Genomic DNA, 16,923 nt, shown 5'->3' on the forward strand with positions numbered 1-16,923 from the left:
AAGTGATGATACAGTCTAAGATGGAGCGCGCTTGCCTAGAAGATGCCTATTCACTCTAGACTTGAAGGTAACCCATAATGTGGTGGTGGGAAAAACGGAGGTCGGGAGGGTATTCCAGATCTTAGCGGTGCGTATCAGAAACGAGGAAGCAAATTGTTTCGTACGTGTCTTAGATACATCAACTACGTACGGGTGCAAATCTTTACGATGCCTCGCAGTTCTATGGTAAAAAGGTGACGGAGCAACCAAATTAAATAGTTCCTGGGCACACTCTCCGAAATATATTCTGTAGAAAACCGACAGACAGGCAACCTTACGACGGTGTTCCAAGGTCTGGAGTTTTGCGACCAGTATCTGGTCACCAATGCGCCTTCTAGCACGACGATCCACTGAATCCAAAGCTTCAAGCTGGTACTTAGTAGAGCCGTCCCATAAATGGCTGCAGTTCTCCATGCAGGATCTGATTTGAGCTTGATATATGGTCAGAAGCTGTTCCGGTGTGAAGTATTGTTTGACCTAATTGAGGATAGCAAGTTTTTTGCCAGCAGTTTTAGCTTTGGATTCAATGCATTGCCCAAAGTTGAGTTTGGATGTTAAGGTAACTCCTAGAAGGTCAATACTGTCGTCGATGGGTACGGATACACTTCGGAAAGTCGGAGTCAGGGGGAATGGACTCCTCTTGGCGGTGAACAAACATGCTTGAGTCTTGGTAGGAAGACTGTAGCGGAGAGAATTGATCCCTGAGGAATTCATAATCATTTATAAAAGTAGGGTTCACAAAGGTTTGTTACCTTCAATAAGCAATTAGAGATCTGATCTGATCTGATGAGATATGATTTTTTTACTGTTTCATTTTCGATACTGTTTTTTTGTACAGAAGTTGCATAAATCTAAGTATGTTTTTTAAAAGCTTTAACAAATTAGTCGTGTTTCCAAAAATAACAATATTGTTTTACACATCTTGTTCAATTTGTTCAAGTTACATACCTCCGATTGTTTCTTCAGAGGCATCTTGTATTTTTAATACTTAACACTGAAAAAGGCATCGTTTTAATAAAAACTAATATATTAATTAACCACTTTACAGTAAAACATTCTAGAAAATAAATAAGTTATTAATAATATTTAATCCGGTTGCCGGGCGAAGATACGAATCCTATAATTTTAATACTCGAGTATGTGAGTTCTTAATAAGTATTCGAGTCAGCCTGACTTGGGACATCTCTACGTGAGTCTATTTGATTAAAATTAATTATATTCTCTTTGGACATACGTAATAACAATTCTATAATCTTGTTTTATTTGTATCAGAATTCAATTTCTTGGTTTTTATCAAGATATCACATACTATTAATGTTCTACACTTCAGTTCATAAAAACAGCAATCAGCATGACAGACTCAACAGTGTATTCTTCTTTGTTTGCACTTGTAGACAGCCATTTATCTAAAACTAGTGTACAAGACAATGGAGAAGGTACTTGTAATCAGACTATCAAAATTCCACCATTCAATAATGTTGAAAGTCAGTCAGAAACTTTACTACCCTCGCAATCGTCTCGAAGATTTCCCATATCACCTTTCAACACGAATGAGAGCCCCATTGTGAATGTTTTAGCTCAGCAAGTAGCAAACATGCTTAAATCTAAGGAAATACAAAAACAAAAACAAGAAAAGCTAAAGTTAGAAAAAGAATTGAAGCGACTTCAAATAGAAGAAGAAAAAAATGCCGTAATCGACTTAATGAAAGCTATTCAACCACTACAAACACCTGACTTTAATTTACACCCTGAAGAAACTCTTAGTAACAGCAGTTCTTGTGAGGCTTTGTTTGAATTGAATTTTGAAGATTGTGATGAAGAACCAGAAAAAACAAAAACTCCAGAGCCCTTGCTACCATGTATAACAGACATGTCATATATATTGAAACAAAAATTCAAGAAATATAAAGCCTCTCCCTTTAGTAGAGTAGTGACATCAAGGTTACGGCCAGTTGCTGCGCCATACTTAAGGCAAGCATATCCAACAACAATTGATAGATTTGCTTTTGATACCCCATCACCCTGCGATATAATAAAAGCAAATTTGAAGAGGCCAACAATGTCCATTCATTAAATAGTTAAGTTTGGAAGATAATTAATAAATCCAACTGCTATATTGTTCTACTAAACATTATTGCGATATAAAGTTGAAAATACATTACCAGGTAGAAATGAAATAATTAAGTGTTGATAATTATTTCATACTCAAACATTTACAATATAATCACATATTACAGCCTCATCACTTTCAAACTAGTTAGAAATATTTGCAAAGATTTTGAAATACAATAAAACTAACCTTGTATAATTGTAAAATTATTGTGATAGTTATCACTGTCTTGTTTGGTCTAGTGGCTAGCTTATAAAGATAAAAGAATTAAGATTCCGAGGTACTGGGTTCAAATTTAATTAGTAATGTTATTGGGTTTATCTATTGAGATATTATCAATAGCAGCCTGGAGTCTGGAAGTTGACCATGTTTACACTTTGGTGCCTGGAAATGTATATGGTGTTTTGTAATTGTTGTCACGTCAGATTATGTGAGTGTAATTAATTTTGCCCAGCCATTAATTTCTGCCCAGCAATGTGCCCTGTGCAGTTAACTAGCCTGTCAAGAAAGTAGCCGCCATTACCAAAATCATTTAGGAAGTGGTAGTTACTATTATTTATATATTGTTAGTGTAGTAATATGGTTTATGTAGTAACTCTTTAAGGTAGTTCCAAGTAGCTTTGAATTATATTATTATATTTAAAGTATGTTTATATACTAAGTAAATTTAAGATCAATATTACCAATGTTAATCTGATATTAGATGGTAATATTACTGCTCAATTTATACAATAAAGGATATTGTAATTGTCTTAAAATGGTTTAACTGCATATTATAAGTTATATTGTCAGTTAAAATACAATTATACTGAGTTCGTGAACAAGTAGAACCTTTTTATATAAAAAGTAGTATAAGTTCTATAGTAGTAATCAAATTGCTTTGTTACATTTAAATTTTATTGTCTATTAAATAAATGTATTGATAACATTTTTTTGAAGTTCACATTTTTAATTTAATTATTCTTTCTAAATTATGTTTCGTGTTTTATTCAAGTACCCGGTGTTTGTGAATAATAAATGTTATTGAATGCCTGGTCCTATACTTTAAAAAACATGATACAATTGATTTGCTTTATAACTCCACAATGATGATGTTACTATACTGGTATAATTTAAAGGAAGAATTAAAATTAAAGCTTTGTGACTAATAATAAAAAAAAGGTAAAGAAAAGTATTTATCAGTACCCTGCCAATGTTCCCTCTGAAGAAGCTTAGAATGGCTGTTTAACTTTATTCTCTAGGAATGTCATATGATACCATCATAAGAATTTTATCAAACCTTATAATAATGTACCTAGTAAAAATCCTTACCTCTTAAAAAAACAAATGTGAAGAGATATTTTATAAGAAGCTTTATCACAATTTATTTACCTTCTGAAGGTTTTAGTATATCATGTTAATATAAACCAAATAGTTTAGTTTTTTCATAATATTTTGTTGAATAAAATGTTGAATTTAATATTTAAGTATTACAGTAAGTAGATTTATAAATTTACCTAAACTGAAAAGAAGGAAACAAGTTTTAGGTAAGAAATATTAACCATTCCTTACATCGCCAATGCGCTAGCAACCTTGGGAACTAAGACATTATGACTCTTGCTCCTGTAGTTACACTGGCTTACTCAACCTTCAAACCCGAACACAACAATTATAAGTATTGCTGTTTTGCGGTAAAATATTTGATTAGCGAGTTGTACCTACCCAGCAAACTTGCACAAAGCTTTACCACAAAGAAACACCACAATATACCATCTTGATTTTTTTATAATTAAAATTTTATGTAAAAAGTTAATAATAACAGGGTACCAAAACTAGTTTTATTGCTGTTTAGAATACATCGTTTTTATTTATAGATAATATTGTAAGAGCATTACATCATTTTATTCTTAAATATATTTATACATATATATGCAACTTAGAATATATGTATCTAATTCACAATATTAGCTTTATTTCTGTTATATATTTTTTTATCAAGAGAAGATTTTTTTTTTGTTATTTTTACCTATATTGACACAAATTTTAATTATAATTAAAAAACATATTAGTTCAATTAAAACACTAAGGTTGATAATGTCTTCCCAGGAACTGATTAGATTCATGTAGTTTTCTAGTCGCCTGGTAAACGTCCCGTTCTTTATCTGGATACTTTGTGGGTAAGTTTGGTGAATGAAGATTAACTTTTGCGGCATACCTGAACAAAAATTTAATTAAATAAATAGCATACAGTTACTACATATATACGATCTGAAACTGAGTATATAGAGAAAAAATTAAATTATATTCATTATTCAATAAGCATTAACAACGTAAGTAATGACAATATAAATTATCTTCTTAAATAGCTAATATATTTTTAATGTAATATTTTATTAGTTTGTTGAAATCTGTACAATGATGTAGTCATTTTAAAGATCTTTTCTCAATCTTTTTATTTCATAAAACTAATTTTCTACTTATATGGATATAACGCTAACAAATAATTTGTAAAAAAAACTTAGCAAATTAAAGGAAGCGGGTCATATCGTTTATATGGAATGTATGTAATCATTACGTCGACAATAGCTCAATTACTGCTTGTTGTAAATCGTCTTTATTCAATCTTGTGGCATTAAAGCGTTTGTTCATATAATTATGTTTGTTACCGTATTCCGGCGATGTCAATTTCATAATGACCACTTAATACGTAGTCGTTAGTCACTTTTTGCGGTACGCCATCTTCATCCAAGTTCTGAACAAAACCGAGACACACCTACAAAAATAATAATATATATAATTTTAGCTCCAGAATTTTCGCCAGTAGGCATTAAGGCAGGCAGGCATAATCAATTTTAAAAAACTAACCAAAAATACATAAGATTCTACTTGTTTTATTTACATTTGGATGTCAAATATAATTCAATGTACTCAACATTGAATTATATTTGACATCCCTTCCATTAGAATAGGCTATAGATATCTAGATGGTTTATAATCGTATACAGTCTTGGATAAAATATGTAATCATTATTATAAAAAATATATATTACTATTTATTATTGCCTTTACCTGTTTTTTAAACGTAAATCCGTAACTTGTGGTAGTCGTTTGTCCGCAATAGTTACCATCTCGGTAAATTGGTTCGCCGCCCCAGGACCATAGGTCTAACTCGTGGTCATGATCTGTCAACAGGAGCTGCACATACTGCCTCCGAATTCCCTCTTCACGTTGACGAAGTAAAGCATCGCGACCAATGAATGGAATATCTTTCTATTACAATAAAAATTAAAATATTTTTCAGTGTGAACTGGCTAACTATTTTTTTTTTAAATGTAATTTAAACAAGTTCATATTAAATATTCCTTATGCGCCGCCCACCATAAGAGTTAAAATGTTGAATGTCTTGTGACTGTGATTACATTGGCTCATTCACCCTTCAATATGAAAGACTTGCACAAGTCCGTACTACCAGAAAAATAATATATTGCTTACATCAAATTTAACACGCCAAGTACGACCACATTCTAATGGTGTCGTCATGGTATCGAGATCTTGACCCCAGAAAGCAAAGAATTTCTCGACTCGCAGCGATCTTGTTGCGTAATATCCGACATGACTTATACCGTACTTTTCGCCAACTGTCATTAATCGATTGTATACATGCAGAGCAAACTGTAAAACGAAATGACACGAACTTTATTATGAAAACGTATCCCAAGATGTGAAAAAATGTTAACCATTTGAAGCCATTCGCTTACTTCATTTGGTATATATAAAACATAGCCTAGTTCACCAGTGTGAGTTAAATTCATGGCACGGATTCCATTAGCCAAGCCAACGTCCAGCTCCTTAAAAGTAAAGAATGGAAAGTTGGATGGGGCTAAGTCTGTATCCGTGAGCTCGGATAGGACACTACGCGTAAACGGTCCCAAAATACAAATGGCGGTATACATAGACGTGACGTCAGACAGTGTAACTGCTCCATTTCGTGGTAGGTGACGCTTTAACCACACTTTGCATCGAGTTTGTTGTATAGTTGGCGCTATCATCATATAGCTGCAAATAAAATATTATATTTGTAAAACTATAATTTATAACTCTATACGATTTCTTAATTACAACAACTTACTGATTTTCCGAAATTCGCGCGAGACTACAGTCATTTTCATAACCACCACGTTCGTTTTGCATTCCAGTGTGAATGATGCTTCCGACTGGAACATCTACGTTATTGGAGCATAAATACTGTAGCAAGTCTACGACTTCATTGCCTTGCGACTAAAACAATCATATGATAGAGTTAGAGATCGTAACCGAAACCATAAACCCAAAGTAGGATATATAGATTCAATTTCATACCTGGAGGTCAATTTTTGTAAAAGATGAATAGTCAGCGAGGCCGACTGCTTCTCTGCAAGCCCAATATTCCCTTTGCACAGTTTCGAACCAATGTGGTTTGCCAAAAGTTTTTGTATGAGCTATCTTGAATGGCTGAGGGTTTTCTGGAGTTGCAGTGGTTTTATCTAGACGACGTAAAATGAGGATTAAAAACATAAAATAATGCACAAGTAACGTATTGAGATCTATAAAAGAGAATCTGCTGACCAACAGCTTCGAACCAAGTCGGTCTTTCGTAGCCCATAACCTGCCCGAAGACGGCGCCTTTGTCTCGGAGGGTCGGATAAATCGGCGACAATCTCAGATTACGTCCCATTTCGAACTCGTAGAAAGGATACGGTAGACCGTAATGAACACCTGACATATAAACGAGAATAGTAATAATTATAAATGAAGACTCGTATAAAAAAACACGCGAACATCGAGGTTTGTTTTACTTACCAGGTACTTCCTTCATTCTGTCTCTTAAGAAACGTTTGTTATTATGAAGGCCAAGAAATCGATTGATATCAAGCTCATACATATCATACTTTGTGTATCCGTCGACAATTTCATCAACCGTGGCTTCGGCAACGCCGCCTGCTGCTGATATTCCGACCGTCTTCATACCAGCGGCAACATGATAGTTGAACATCTATTTTATTTGAAAAAAAAAACCTTTAAATACAATTATTTTTTTTACATCATAACAGAAGTTTTAACACATCAATAATATAAGAAGAAGTGATATAACATGACACACAGTTAAATTATATTTACATCATAGAAAAATCACAAAAAAAGCCTACTTGAATAAAGTATACTTTCATTCTTTTTATTAACATTCTTAAATATATAAAAGGATATATATATTAAAACATTAGTTTCTTGAAATCTAAACATAAAACATAATAATAGATTCTTCTGTTTTCTTCCCGATGATTCTTTTTGATGACACCCGAAAAAATCGCCAAGGAACAGTTACGTACGTAATTATTACTTGACGATACTTTCGGTTGGAACCAAAGTCAGTTTCTTAAAATCTAAACATAAAACATAACAATAGATTCTTCTGTTTTCTTCCCGATGATTCTTATTGCTGACACCCGAAAAAATCGCCAAGGAACAGTTACGTACGTAATTATTACTTGACGATACTTTCGGTTGGAACCAAAGTCAGTTTCTTAAAATCTAAACATAAAACATAACAATAGATTCTTCTGTTTTCTTCCCGATGATTCTTATTGATGACACCCGAAAAAATCGCCAAGGAACAGTTACGTACGTAATTATTACTTGACGATACTTTCGGTTGGAACCAAAGTCCAGTTTCTTAAAATCTAAACATAAAACATAACAATAGATTCTTCTGTTTTCTTCCCGATGATTCTTATTGATGACACCCGAAAAAATCGCCAAGGAACAGTTACGTACGTAATTATTACTTGACGATACTTTCGGTTGGAACCAAAGTCAGTTTCTTAAAATCTAAACATAAAACATAACAATAGATTCTTCTGTTTTCTTCCCGATGATTCTTATTGATGACACCCGAAAAAATCGCCAAGGAACAGTTACGTACGTAATTATTACTTGACGATACTTTCGGTTGGAACCAAAGTCAGTTTCTTAAAATCTAAACATAAAACATAACAATAGATTCTTCTGTTTTCTTCCCGATGATTCTTATTGCTGACACCCGAAAAAATCGCCAAGGAACAGTTACGTACGTAATTATTACTTGACGATACTTTCGGTTGGAACCAAAGTCAGTTTCTTAAAATGTAAACATAAAACATAACAATAGATTCTTCTGTTTTCTTCCCGATGATTCTTATTGATGACACCCGGAAAAATCGCCAAGGAACAGTTACGTACGTAATTATTACTTGACGATACTTTCGGTTGGAACCAAAGTCAGTTTCTTAAAATCTAAACATAAAACATATCAATAGATTCTTCTGTTTTCTTCCCGATGATTCTTATTGATGACACCCGAAAAAATCGCCAAGGAACAGTTACGTACGTAATTATTACTTGACGATACTTTCGATTGGAACCAAAGTCAGTTTGTTAAAATCTAAACATAAAACATAACAATAGATTCTTCTGTTTTCTTCCCGATGATTCTTATTGATGACACCCGAAAAAATCGCCAAGGAACAGTTACGTACGTAATTATTACTTGACGATACTTTCGGTTGGAACCAAGGTCAGTTTCTTAAAATCTAAACATAAAACATAACAATAGATTCTTCTGTTTCTTCTTCCCGTTGACTCTTATTGATGACAGCCGAAAAAATCGCCAAGAAATGTTTATCTACGAAATGATTACTTGACGATTCTCTCGGTTGGCAACAAAGTTAGTTTCCATCAATCTTAACTCATGTTAGTATTATATGAAGAACACGATAAAACTCTTTTGATTGTTTCACTTCTCAAATATTTGTTATATTTTGTAAGTTAAACGGGCAGAAGAGAACACAAGAGAATGAGATAGAATAATACATACAAAAAATTATAAATAATTAAATATTTTCCTAACCTTTGTTGATGATGATGACGACGAAATGAAGTCGATGGATGTTCCCGCGGAACGTTCGATGATACGAATTTAGCTATGCTGTAAAATATCTGCATTTATTACAGCTATTTTCGCAACATCCAACGTTTCGCAAGAACAAAATATTTCTTCACACTGTTCTGTCCGTCTTCTAGTGCTAGATTAATATAAGCTATTTAGATTGATATAAAAACACGTACATTCACAAATTTGAGAACATTTAGAAGTAATATGGGCTAAAAAAATACAAAATACGATTTATAAAGACGCAGTATCCAAAACTAACCAATTTTTATGATCGGATTTTATTTTGTTATTAGGGATGCACATAACCGCGACTCAAAGCTAATATTATAATAACATTTACCTCTGGGGTTTCCCCCACAATCCATTTGCAATCCGGTGAGAAAGCTTCCAGACCATTGCACAACTTGTGCAAAACAGCTTGACTGAGACTTGGTACCCTTTTAATTATTTCCTGGAGAAGAACGTGAAAGTGGTCCCAATCTTCAGGAATGCATCTTTGTTCTGCATTTCTTACTGAAAAAAAAATGGTTTAAAGTAAGTAAGTGATACTCAGAATTATTGAAACTTCAATTTTCATAAACATAAATTACTTTCTTCTTCATAGACAGGTTTTGCAATTGGCTCAAATCCACCTGCTAATATACACCCATCCCTCTCGCGTAAATATATATAACCATCTGGATCACGAACAACTAAAATAAAAATATATTATTTAAAAGTTGTATTGATAAAAATGTTTTTAAGGGTTTTGCACCTAACTAATAACTATTAAAAAATAATAATCGTGAGAATTGTAATCACACAAGTGGGTGTCACTGTATTCGAACTTCAAAGAGGGCTGTTCAGCAATTGCAGTTATAAAATGAGGCATTACTCATATTAAGATTTTCAATTCATCGAATTGCATACCTGGAGTCATCGGATCTAAGTTATCGATGCGTTTAGTGTGAAGGTAATAATGTTCACAAGGTAATAATGGTACTTTAACTTGAGGCTTTGCTAGCTGCCCTATCTGAAAAAAATAATGTTCATTCATTCTAAATATACGTAAATCAATAATATAATTATATTATAATCAAAGTATAAATATATCTACTTTAGCTTACCTGCCTTGCCCAAAACCCTGCGCAGTTAACAAAGTATTGACATTCAATGGAGCCGTGTGTGGTGTCTATACCGGATACTTTTCCTTCTTTTGAATGCACAGCGGTTATTGCACAATCTTCCATAACTCCTACGCCTAAAATTATGATAATTCTTAAAATATGAGCTAACCTCGTCACAAAACTTATCCTATAAAATACTTACCATTTGCTACTGCTTCTCTCATCAAAGACATACAAAAAAGATGCGTATCTCCAACTCCATCACCAGGAATCCACAGACCTCCTAGCACATCATCAACATTGAGCATAGGCCATAACTCCTGACACTTTTTAGGACTAACGAGCTCACATTCTATTCCCCAGGAACTGTCTGATAATAAAATAGGTCTAAACTTATTACGTTCCCAAATATTTCATACAATACATATAATATCTATATATACGTTTATAGTTTATTACGGTTTTTATAAAATCGAATGAAAACACATACACTGATTGACTTTTCATTCTTCTATAGACTGTCATTCTATCTCTTGTTCTAGCTAGCAGGAGTGATCCACATTGTTTCCAACCAGTAGGCCTCCCCCGAGATTCTAAATCTTTCAATAATTGTATCGAAGACTGAGCAATTTTTACTTGAGCAAGAGAAGGTTTAAATGCGCCGACCAGGCCTGAAGAGTACCACCGACTCCCGGTACCAACTCTGATTAAAAAAAACCACTAATTACTTATATGCTTTTTTCGGCTAATTACTAATGTTGATTATTTACATCATCAACATTAAGAATAGGCCGTATCTCAGGATATTTGAAGTCTACTGTATCGTATTTATATTTGAAGCTTCATCATATCATACATTTTTATTGTATTATAGTCAAATAAATTATCTTTAACTGGATGATATGAAATTCTGTGCTATCATTTCATAAGTTTCGTGTTATATTTTCGTATTTGAAAGTAACATGCATCCACCATATTGAATGTGCAACTCTCGTGAAACATCCAACATGGTGGCTACAACATATCGATTGGTTTTAAATTCATATAGTTCTAACATCAAATTTAACTTCTAGAGCAAAGCTAAGCACATTTATTATATATTATAAACATTAAAAAGTGTGGACATAATAAAATAATGCCTTATAAACTCGAATTAATATCGGCGTAATAATTAATAGCTTATCTTCGGAAAGAAAATGACTAAATTATTTTACTCTAAAATGAATATTTACTGGACCTCATTTTAAGATACTTTCCTAATGTATTTAGAATAATCATGTATATGTGGAACAAATCTATAACTCCTATAAAAATCCAGAGCGCAGTGCGAAGTGCATTGGAAATGCCGCGCCCATACCAAACTCGGCTTTTCTCGACGTAAGGATCGATTCCGAAGCAATGAGTTTCTGAATAGCGATGCGCAATTGCAACTACATGAAAAACAATATTTAATAGTCGAATACCGACTGATTTTTCGCTGTTATATCAAATAATTGATAAACAACTTTATTTTTATGGCTTTTAATTGTGCCAATTGGACAGTTTTTTTTCGAAATCCCACTTAGACAAAGACAAAAAATAATTTTTGGCATAGTTTTTATTTTTATTAAAATCAATATGAAGTATTATTGTGTTTAAGTATTATGTTCACAGATTTAAAGGCAAAAATAAAAAAAATAAAAGTTGTCAGCACAGTAAATCAATAATTTAAACAACAGGCAGAAATAATTACTTTACCATTTTTCTAATTAAATATGTTCAATACAAACCAATTGACATATATTTATTATTAACTTATTAGAAAAAGTATATGATTAAAAAAAAAATTGAATGAATTGTAATAATAACTGAATAATAACTCTGATGTACTACTGACTTATGTAAAAGATTTGTTGACCACAATTATGTCAATAGTGATTATATTTAATGTTGGTATCATCCTGTAGAGCAAAACAACAGAGACATATCTGTCATCATTTTTTCTATGAAACTTTAAAGTTATTTGTTAAAAATTGGCTTACAGTTTATCAACAAGTTGTTTGTTAGTTTATAGTACATTATTAAGCAATTATGACCAAATATATAATTATACATAGATAAAAACCAAGTCTGGTATGTGCGCAACATTTCCAAAGCAGTGCGCTCTGGATTTTCATAGGAGTTATAGATTTTTAATATATAGATTGATACTAAAGTTTAGAAATATCAAATAAAATTAAGCAATAATAACTTAGCAATATAGCAACTAGAGTAATGAAATGGACATGTTATATATTATATAAGCGTAGGTAGGTAGCTATTTCAATTTCTAGGCATATCTATATGTGTTTAATACTATTATAAAATGATTATGATTCTCTTTATCAAATAAAATGTTTTAACAACTAAAATTATAAGATATTAAAAATGTATAAATGAATGGCAATTGCAATATGTATTAGTATTGAATAGTTTTCCAATGATAAAATATTAACATGTATTGAAAAACTCAATAGCCTCACCCTATTACTATACAGCTTATAAGTGAAAAATCGATAACAGGAGAAGGTTTAACCAAAGCAAATTACATAATATAAAATCAATATAGGAGGAGTTATAAGAAATACATACTTACTTTTCTTTTTCTATAACGATAGTTTGAGCTCCCCATCCGCGCTTGGAGAGATGATAAGCCACAGCGGCACCCATGACACCTCCACCACATATTACTACTTTTGCATTAGACGGCAACGACAACAAACAACCATCTAATCTTTCTTCATGATCAAGATTACTAAGACTTGATAAATTCCGCGAACCGGCACCTATGCACTTAAATGCACCATATCGTCGGACGCCATTTCGGAGTCGCCTTACGAACATAGTTGACTACTGCGCACATACGCAATTGCACTGCAAAGCTAATACATCAATAATTTGTAATATCTAAAAATATTTAGTGCAACAGCTACGACATCTCTGTTTGACGTACCCTGAGTTCCTGACGTCCGGGATATGTTGCCATTGCCAATATTTTGAGAACTTATCCTTTTTCGTTATAATTATGTAAAGCATTTTATTTGATAAAGTTTCTGCTATTTAGTGTATTCTTATGCAATATTTTATATTATTTATTACGGATGTCTTTTGTGATAAAAATATTACGAATGGCTGGATGCAAAAACAAAATATATATATAATAATGAAAATTTTGTTTCCATAACAACGAATCGTCAATTTTTAGACATTATTTCGTAAATATTTGGTTATCAATTTGCTTTAAATATAATGTCTGTAGTGGAAATTATAGAACATGATGAAGTAATTTATAGAATATTAGATAAACCTCCACCGGAACCACCAAAAACTCCTAGGTACGTACTTGTTTTCTTAATTACACATACAAATATAAATTTTGTTAAATGTATTAAAATATAAAAGGATGTCGAGTAAATATATTTATTTCCGCTTAGATATGAATCCGAATTGGAAAAAAAACTGAAAGAGTTAAAGATACCAAAGCTTCAGAAAACATTTGGTTACGCAGAAACGCCTCTAAAACCTCCTGATAATTTTTTAAAAAAGGGAGATGGTATAGGTCACCCAGTTAAAAAATCTGATCATAAATGTTACGTGTCTGGAAAGCTTCCACCTGTTCCCAGGCGCACTATTTCTGGTAAAAAGGCCGAAAAACCTAAGATTAATTTTAAAGTTTTAAATATTAAAAAAGCTATAAAAACGAAACCTAAGCCTGTGGAACCAAGGTAAGTTCTTGTGCTAATGTTTTTTTTTTGTGTTATAAATACAAAAAAAATACATTATATTTTTATAGATTAGTAGACACCAGGGATGGGCATATAAAAAAGATAAAAGGGTCTGGAGAAATTCCGGAATACTGCTTAAGAAAAGATTTTGGACAAATGCCAGCATATTTATTAAAAAGAAATAGACGAATTCAAAAGGAAATTGACAAAATTAAATACGAGGACGAGCATAAAGAAAGCTTATGTAAACTCATAAGTGAACAGGAGAGACAAGCATTGCTTAAAGTAAGTTTAAATATAACAAATATAATAATGTCAAAAATTTTAATACCGTTAACGTTTATTTTAGGACTTAAAATATAACTGGCAGCTTTTGCAAAAAGACTTTCTTCAGCTCCCAATGCTAACGGATACCATTCCAAAAATTCTACGAAAAACAAAAATGGAACAGGAGTTACGCCAGCTCGAAAAAGACATAGCTTTAATAGAATCAAATCCATATATTTACATTTATGATTGAGATGCTTTTTAAAAACTTAAAAAAATAAAGAACATTCTTGAACTTGCACGTTTAAAATATCTTATTTTTTGAAAATCATGTGCCTCAAATATTATAATTTTTTTTAAATAAATGTTTAAATAAAGGTATTTTTTCTTTATTTATAGATATAAATACCTATAGCTGTTTTCTTTACATGCAAACATATTGAATAAAATAAAAAGTTAAAGTGATTATTTCTATTCTATTCTAGTATAACAGTATAAATATACAAATCAAATACACATTTCTTACTACACGCAATTAAAAAGAAATAACCACTTAAACTTTTTATTTAATTCTAATAGTATCATCAATTGAATTAGGTAGTTTACATGAACATTGAAACAGGTAAATTCCATTGGACTGATAATGATATCAATCCAATGCAATTCGTCATTATTTTTAATCTTTTGATTTCTGGCTACGCAAACAAATTTATATTAATTTACTTAATGGGCGGATAGGTGACTAGGATAACTCATTGAGTTTTTAAGTAATATAACAATGATACGATGCCCATGAGGTAGGTAGGTAGGTAGGAACACTTTGATATCAACAAATCAAATTATCAGTGTCTTAAACTAAAATTATTTATTAAGAAAAAATCACAAAATACGGATGTTGAGCTAATTCACTAGATTGAATTATAAACTTACTACAGACACTTCGTCTCCTTATACTAAATGTAAATATGTCGCGTTTCATTCAAAAAAAACACCGGCTTGTAGTTCTACTAGCAAATTAATATTTTAACAAATAATGAAAACAATTTAATTTATTGAATACAAACATTTTGGCATCGTTACTACTAGAGATTTTTAAAAATAGATTCTAACATAGATAATTAAGCTAACGGTTAAGTTTTATTATTGCACGATTATTTAAAATACTCTAAGGTAATATTTACACTAATCACATACATGTAACTATTACATACCTACTGGAAGATTTTGAACGAATTATGGGAATATTCGATTGTTTAAACATTATCTTATTAATATTTTCGAGAATTTTTTGACCTAAAAAATATAATTTATTGAAATTTTGTTCATACATATGGTAATTATTTTTTGCACAGTTTCGTTGCAACTAGCTTTTGACTATAGCTAAATAATTGGTAAAGTTCACAAATACCAGATTCTTAAAGCTAATGTGGGAATTATGAAATTAGCATATGATTTACATAATGATATACATAATATAAAGATGAAATAAAGCAGAACACAGTAAACGTAATTCAGTACAGTTTACAATCAGTGTGACCAGTTTAAAAATACAAAATTAACTCTAGATCTCGATTACTTACGTTCACGATTTAAACACAAAGCTTAAACAAGGACGGAGGATCTAATATTTCCTAATTTAAGGATAAGTAATAAATTAACAAATTTACAAGAGAGATAAATATAAAAGTACACATCGGAAAAAATTTACTTAAGTTCCCAGTCGTGCTTTGTTATAAATGTCATAAAAAGCTTGTATGCGGTGTTAAATTTTAAAAATAAATACAAATAACTATATTTAAAAAAAAAAACAAAATGTAATCTAAAACCACTAAGATGGAAATTTCATTTCATATAACCATATTTTTAAGAATCTGGTATTTTACATAATTATAAATATATAACTAGCTTATTAATAACTTATATCATTCAATAGTGCCGTATACTAAATATAAAAATAAATGCGCTTTTTTAAAACTAGCTGGACATTTCTAACATATAGATTCGATGAATTTGGAGGGAATTTGATATTTCCAAATCTCCAAACCTATAGTTCATTCCAATATAATTACGTATATGTACAAAAGAAAACAACTTGTACACAATTTTATTTTGGATGCTTATGGTATAGTCAAACAAAAAAAATACAGTTGTATTATGAGTGCTTTTAAGTGTTGGCACATTTTTTTATTATAATGGGTTTACTGGTAACTTGAAATTATTTATACTGATTCGAATAAAAAAATAAGCAATACAAGAAAACAGTCATAAAGAAAATTTAAATCACATATAATCCTTAACTATTACGATGTCAACACATATATGTAAAAAAATAAATAAATATATATAAATAAATAAATAATATCCTGGGACATTTTTCAGACACGGCCATCTGATCCCAAATTAAGCTTGTATAAAGCTTGTGCTATGGAAACCAGACAACTGATATACTACATATACTACTTTTTCTTTTGTAAATACGTATTTATATAGATAATTACACCCAGACTCAGGACAAACAGACATGTTCATGCACACAAATGTCTGTCCTGGGTGGGAATCGAACCCTAACCTTCGGCGTGAAAGGCAAGTGTTCTACTAATCACGCCAACCGGCTCGTCAAATTATAAAATAAAAGATTTTACTTATTTCTTAGATCTAATTATTTATCACAAATAAATAATCGAATTGAAATGGACTACAGGTACATGTAAT

At 31.4% G+C, this 16,923-nt stretch overlaps 3 protein-coding genes across 6 annotated transcripts in view; 2 read left to right on the top strand and 1 right to left on the bottom strand.

Annotated features, from left to right (window-relative positions):
• Positions 1–13,151, bottom strand: part of LOC126780716 (pyruvate dehydrogenase phosphatase regulatory subunit, mitochondrial) — a 236,825-nt gene extending 223,674 nt beyond the window's left edge. For 2 of the 4 annotated variants that reach the window (XM_050505369.1, XM_050505370.1), the window contains exons 1-16: positions 12,816–13,151; positions 10,692–10,904; positions 10,404–10,567; positions 10,202–10,335; positions 10,005–10,107; positions 9,686–9,787; positions 9,436–9,608; positions 6,968–7,160; positions 6,734–6,883; positions 6,488–6,651; positions 6,258–6,406; positions 5,887–6,184; positions 5,621–5,800; positions 5,198–5,398; positions 4,795–4,901; positions 4,165–4,343 (exon numbers count right to left, since the gene is read on the bottom strand). In XM_050505369.1, coding sequence (XP_050361326.1) covers positions 4,211–4,343; positions 4,795–4,901; positions 5,198–5,398; positions 5,621–5,800; positions 5,887–6,184; positions 6,258–6,406; positions 6,488–6,651; positions 6,734–6,883; positions 6,968–7,160; positions 9,436–9,608; positions 9,686–9,787; positions 10,005–10,107; positions 10,202–10,335; positions 10,404–10,567; positions 10,692–10,904; positions 12,816–13,063 — 2,712 coding nt within the window. In that variant the 5' untranslated portion in view covers positions 13,064–13,151 and the 3' untranslated portion in view covers positions 4,165–4,210. Of the gene's footprint in view, positions 1–3,986; positions 4,344–4,794; positions 4,902–5,197; positions 5,399–5,620; positions 5,801–5,886; positions 6,185–6,257; positions 6,407–6,487; positions 6,652–6,733; positions 6,884–6,967; positions 7,161–9,435; positions 9,609–9,685; positions 9,788–10,004; positions 10,108–10,201; positions 10,336–10,403; positions 10,572–10,691; positions 10,905–12,815 lie in introns of those variants that run through there. The other 2 variants (XM_050505368.1, XM_050505371.1) reach the window with 2 other exon arrangements.
• On the top strand, positions 1,264–2,974 carry LOC126780754 (uncharacterized). Its single transcript, XM_050505426.1, has one exon. It carries the CDS (start codon positions 1,391–1,393, stop codon positions 2,111–2,113), a length of 723 nt encoding a protein of 240 aa, XP_050361383.1. The 5' UTR covers positions 1,264–1,390; the 3' UTR covers positions 2,114–2,974.
• A 3-nt stretch (positions 13,152–13,154) lies between the features above and the next one.
• LOC126780750 (enkurin) lies at positions 13,155–14,569 on the top strand. Its single transcript, XM_050505423.1, has 4 exons — positions 13,155–13,554; positions 13,654–13,944; positions 14,013–14,229; positions 14,294–14,569. Exons 1-4 carry the CDS (start codon positions 13,469–13,471, stop codon positions 14,462–14,464), a joined length of 765 nt encoding a protein of 254 aa, XP_050361380.1. The 5' UTR covers positions 13,155–13,468; the 3' UTR covers positions 14,465–14,569.
• Positions 14,570–16,923: the final 2,354 nt, after the last annotated feature.

The sequence above is a fragment of the Nymphalis io genome, chromosome Z (assembly GCF_905147045.1).
Source record: "Nymphalis io chromosome Z, ilAglIoxx1.1, whole genome shotgun sequence".
NCBI classification, from domain to species: Eukaryota; Metazoa; Arthropoda; class Insecta; order Lepidoptera; family Nymphalidae; genus Nymphalis; species Nymphalis io.

What these genes read in the sequence shown, in the direction of transcription:
- LOC126780754 (XM_050505426.1), top strand. Translation starts at nt 1,391, where the DNA reads ATGACAGACTCAACAGTGTATTCTTCTTTGTTTGCACTTGTAGACAGC.
- LOC126780750 (XM_050505423.1), top strand. Translation starts at nt 13,469, where the DNA reads ATGTCTGTAGTGGAAATTATAGAACATGATGAAGTAATTTATAGAATA. An exon ending in GAACCACCAAAAACTCCTAG is followed by an intron (nt 13,555 to 13,653) that starts GTACGTACTTGT and finishes ATTTCCGCTTAG; the next exon opens with ATATGAATCCGAATTGGAAA. An exon ending in CCTAAGCCTGTGGAACCAAG is followed by an intron (nt 13,945 to 14,012) that starts GTAAGTTCTTGT and finishes ATATTTTTATAG; the next exon opens with ATTAGTAGACACCAGGGATG.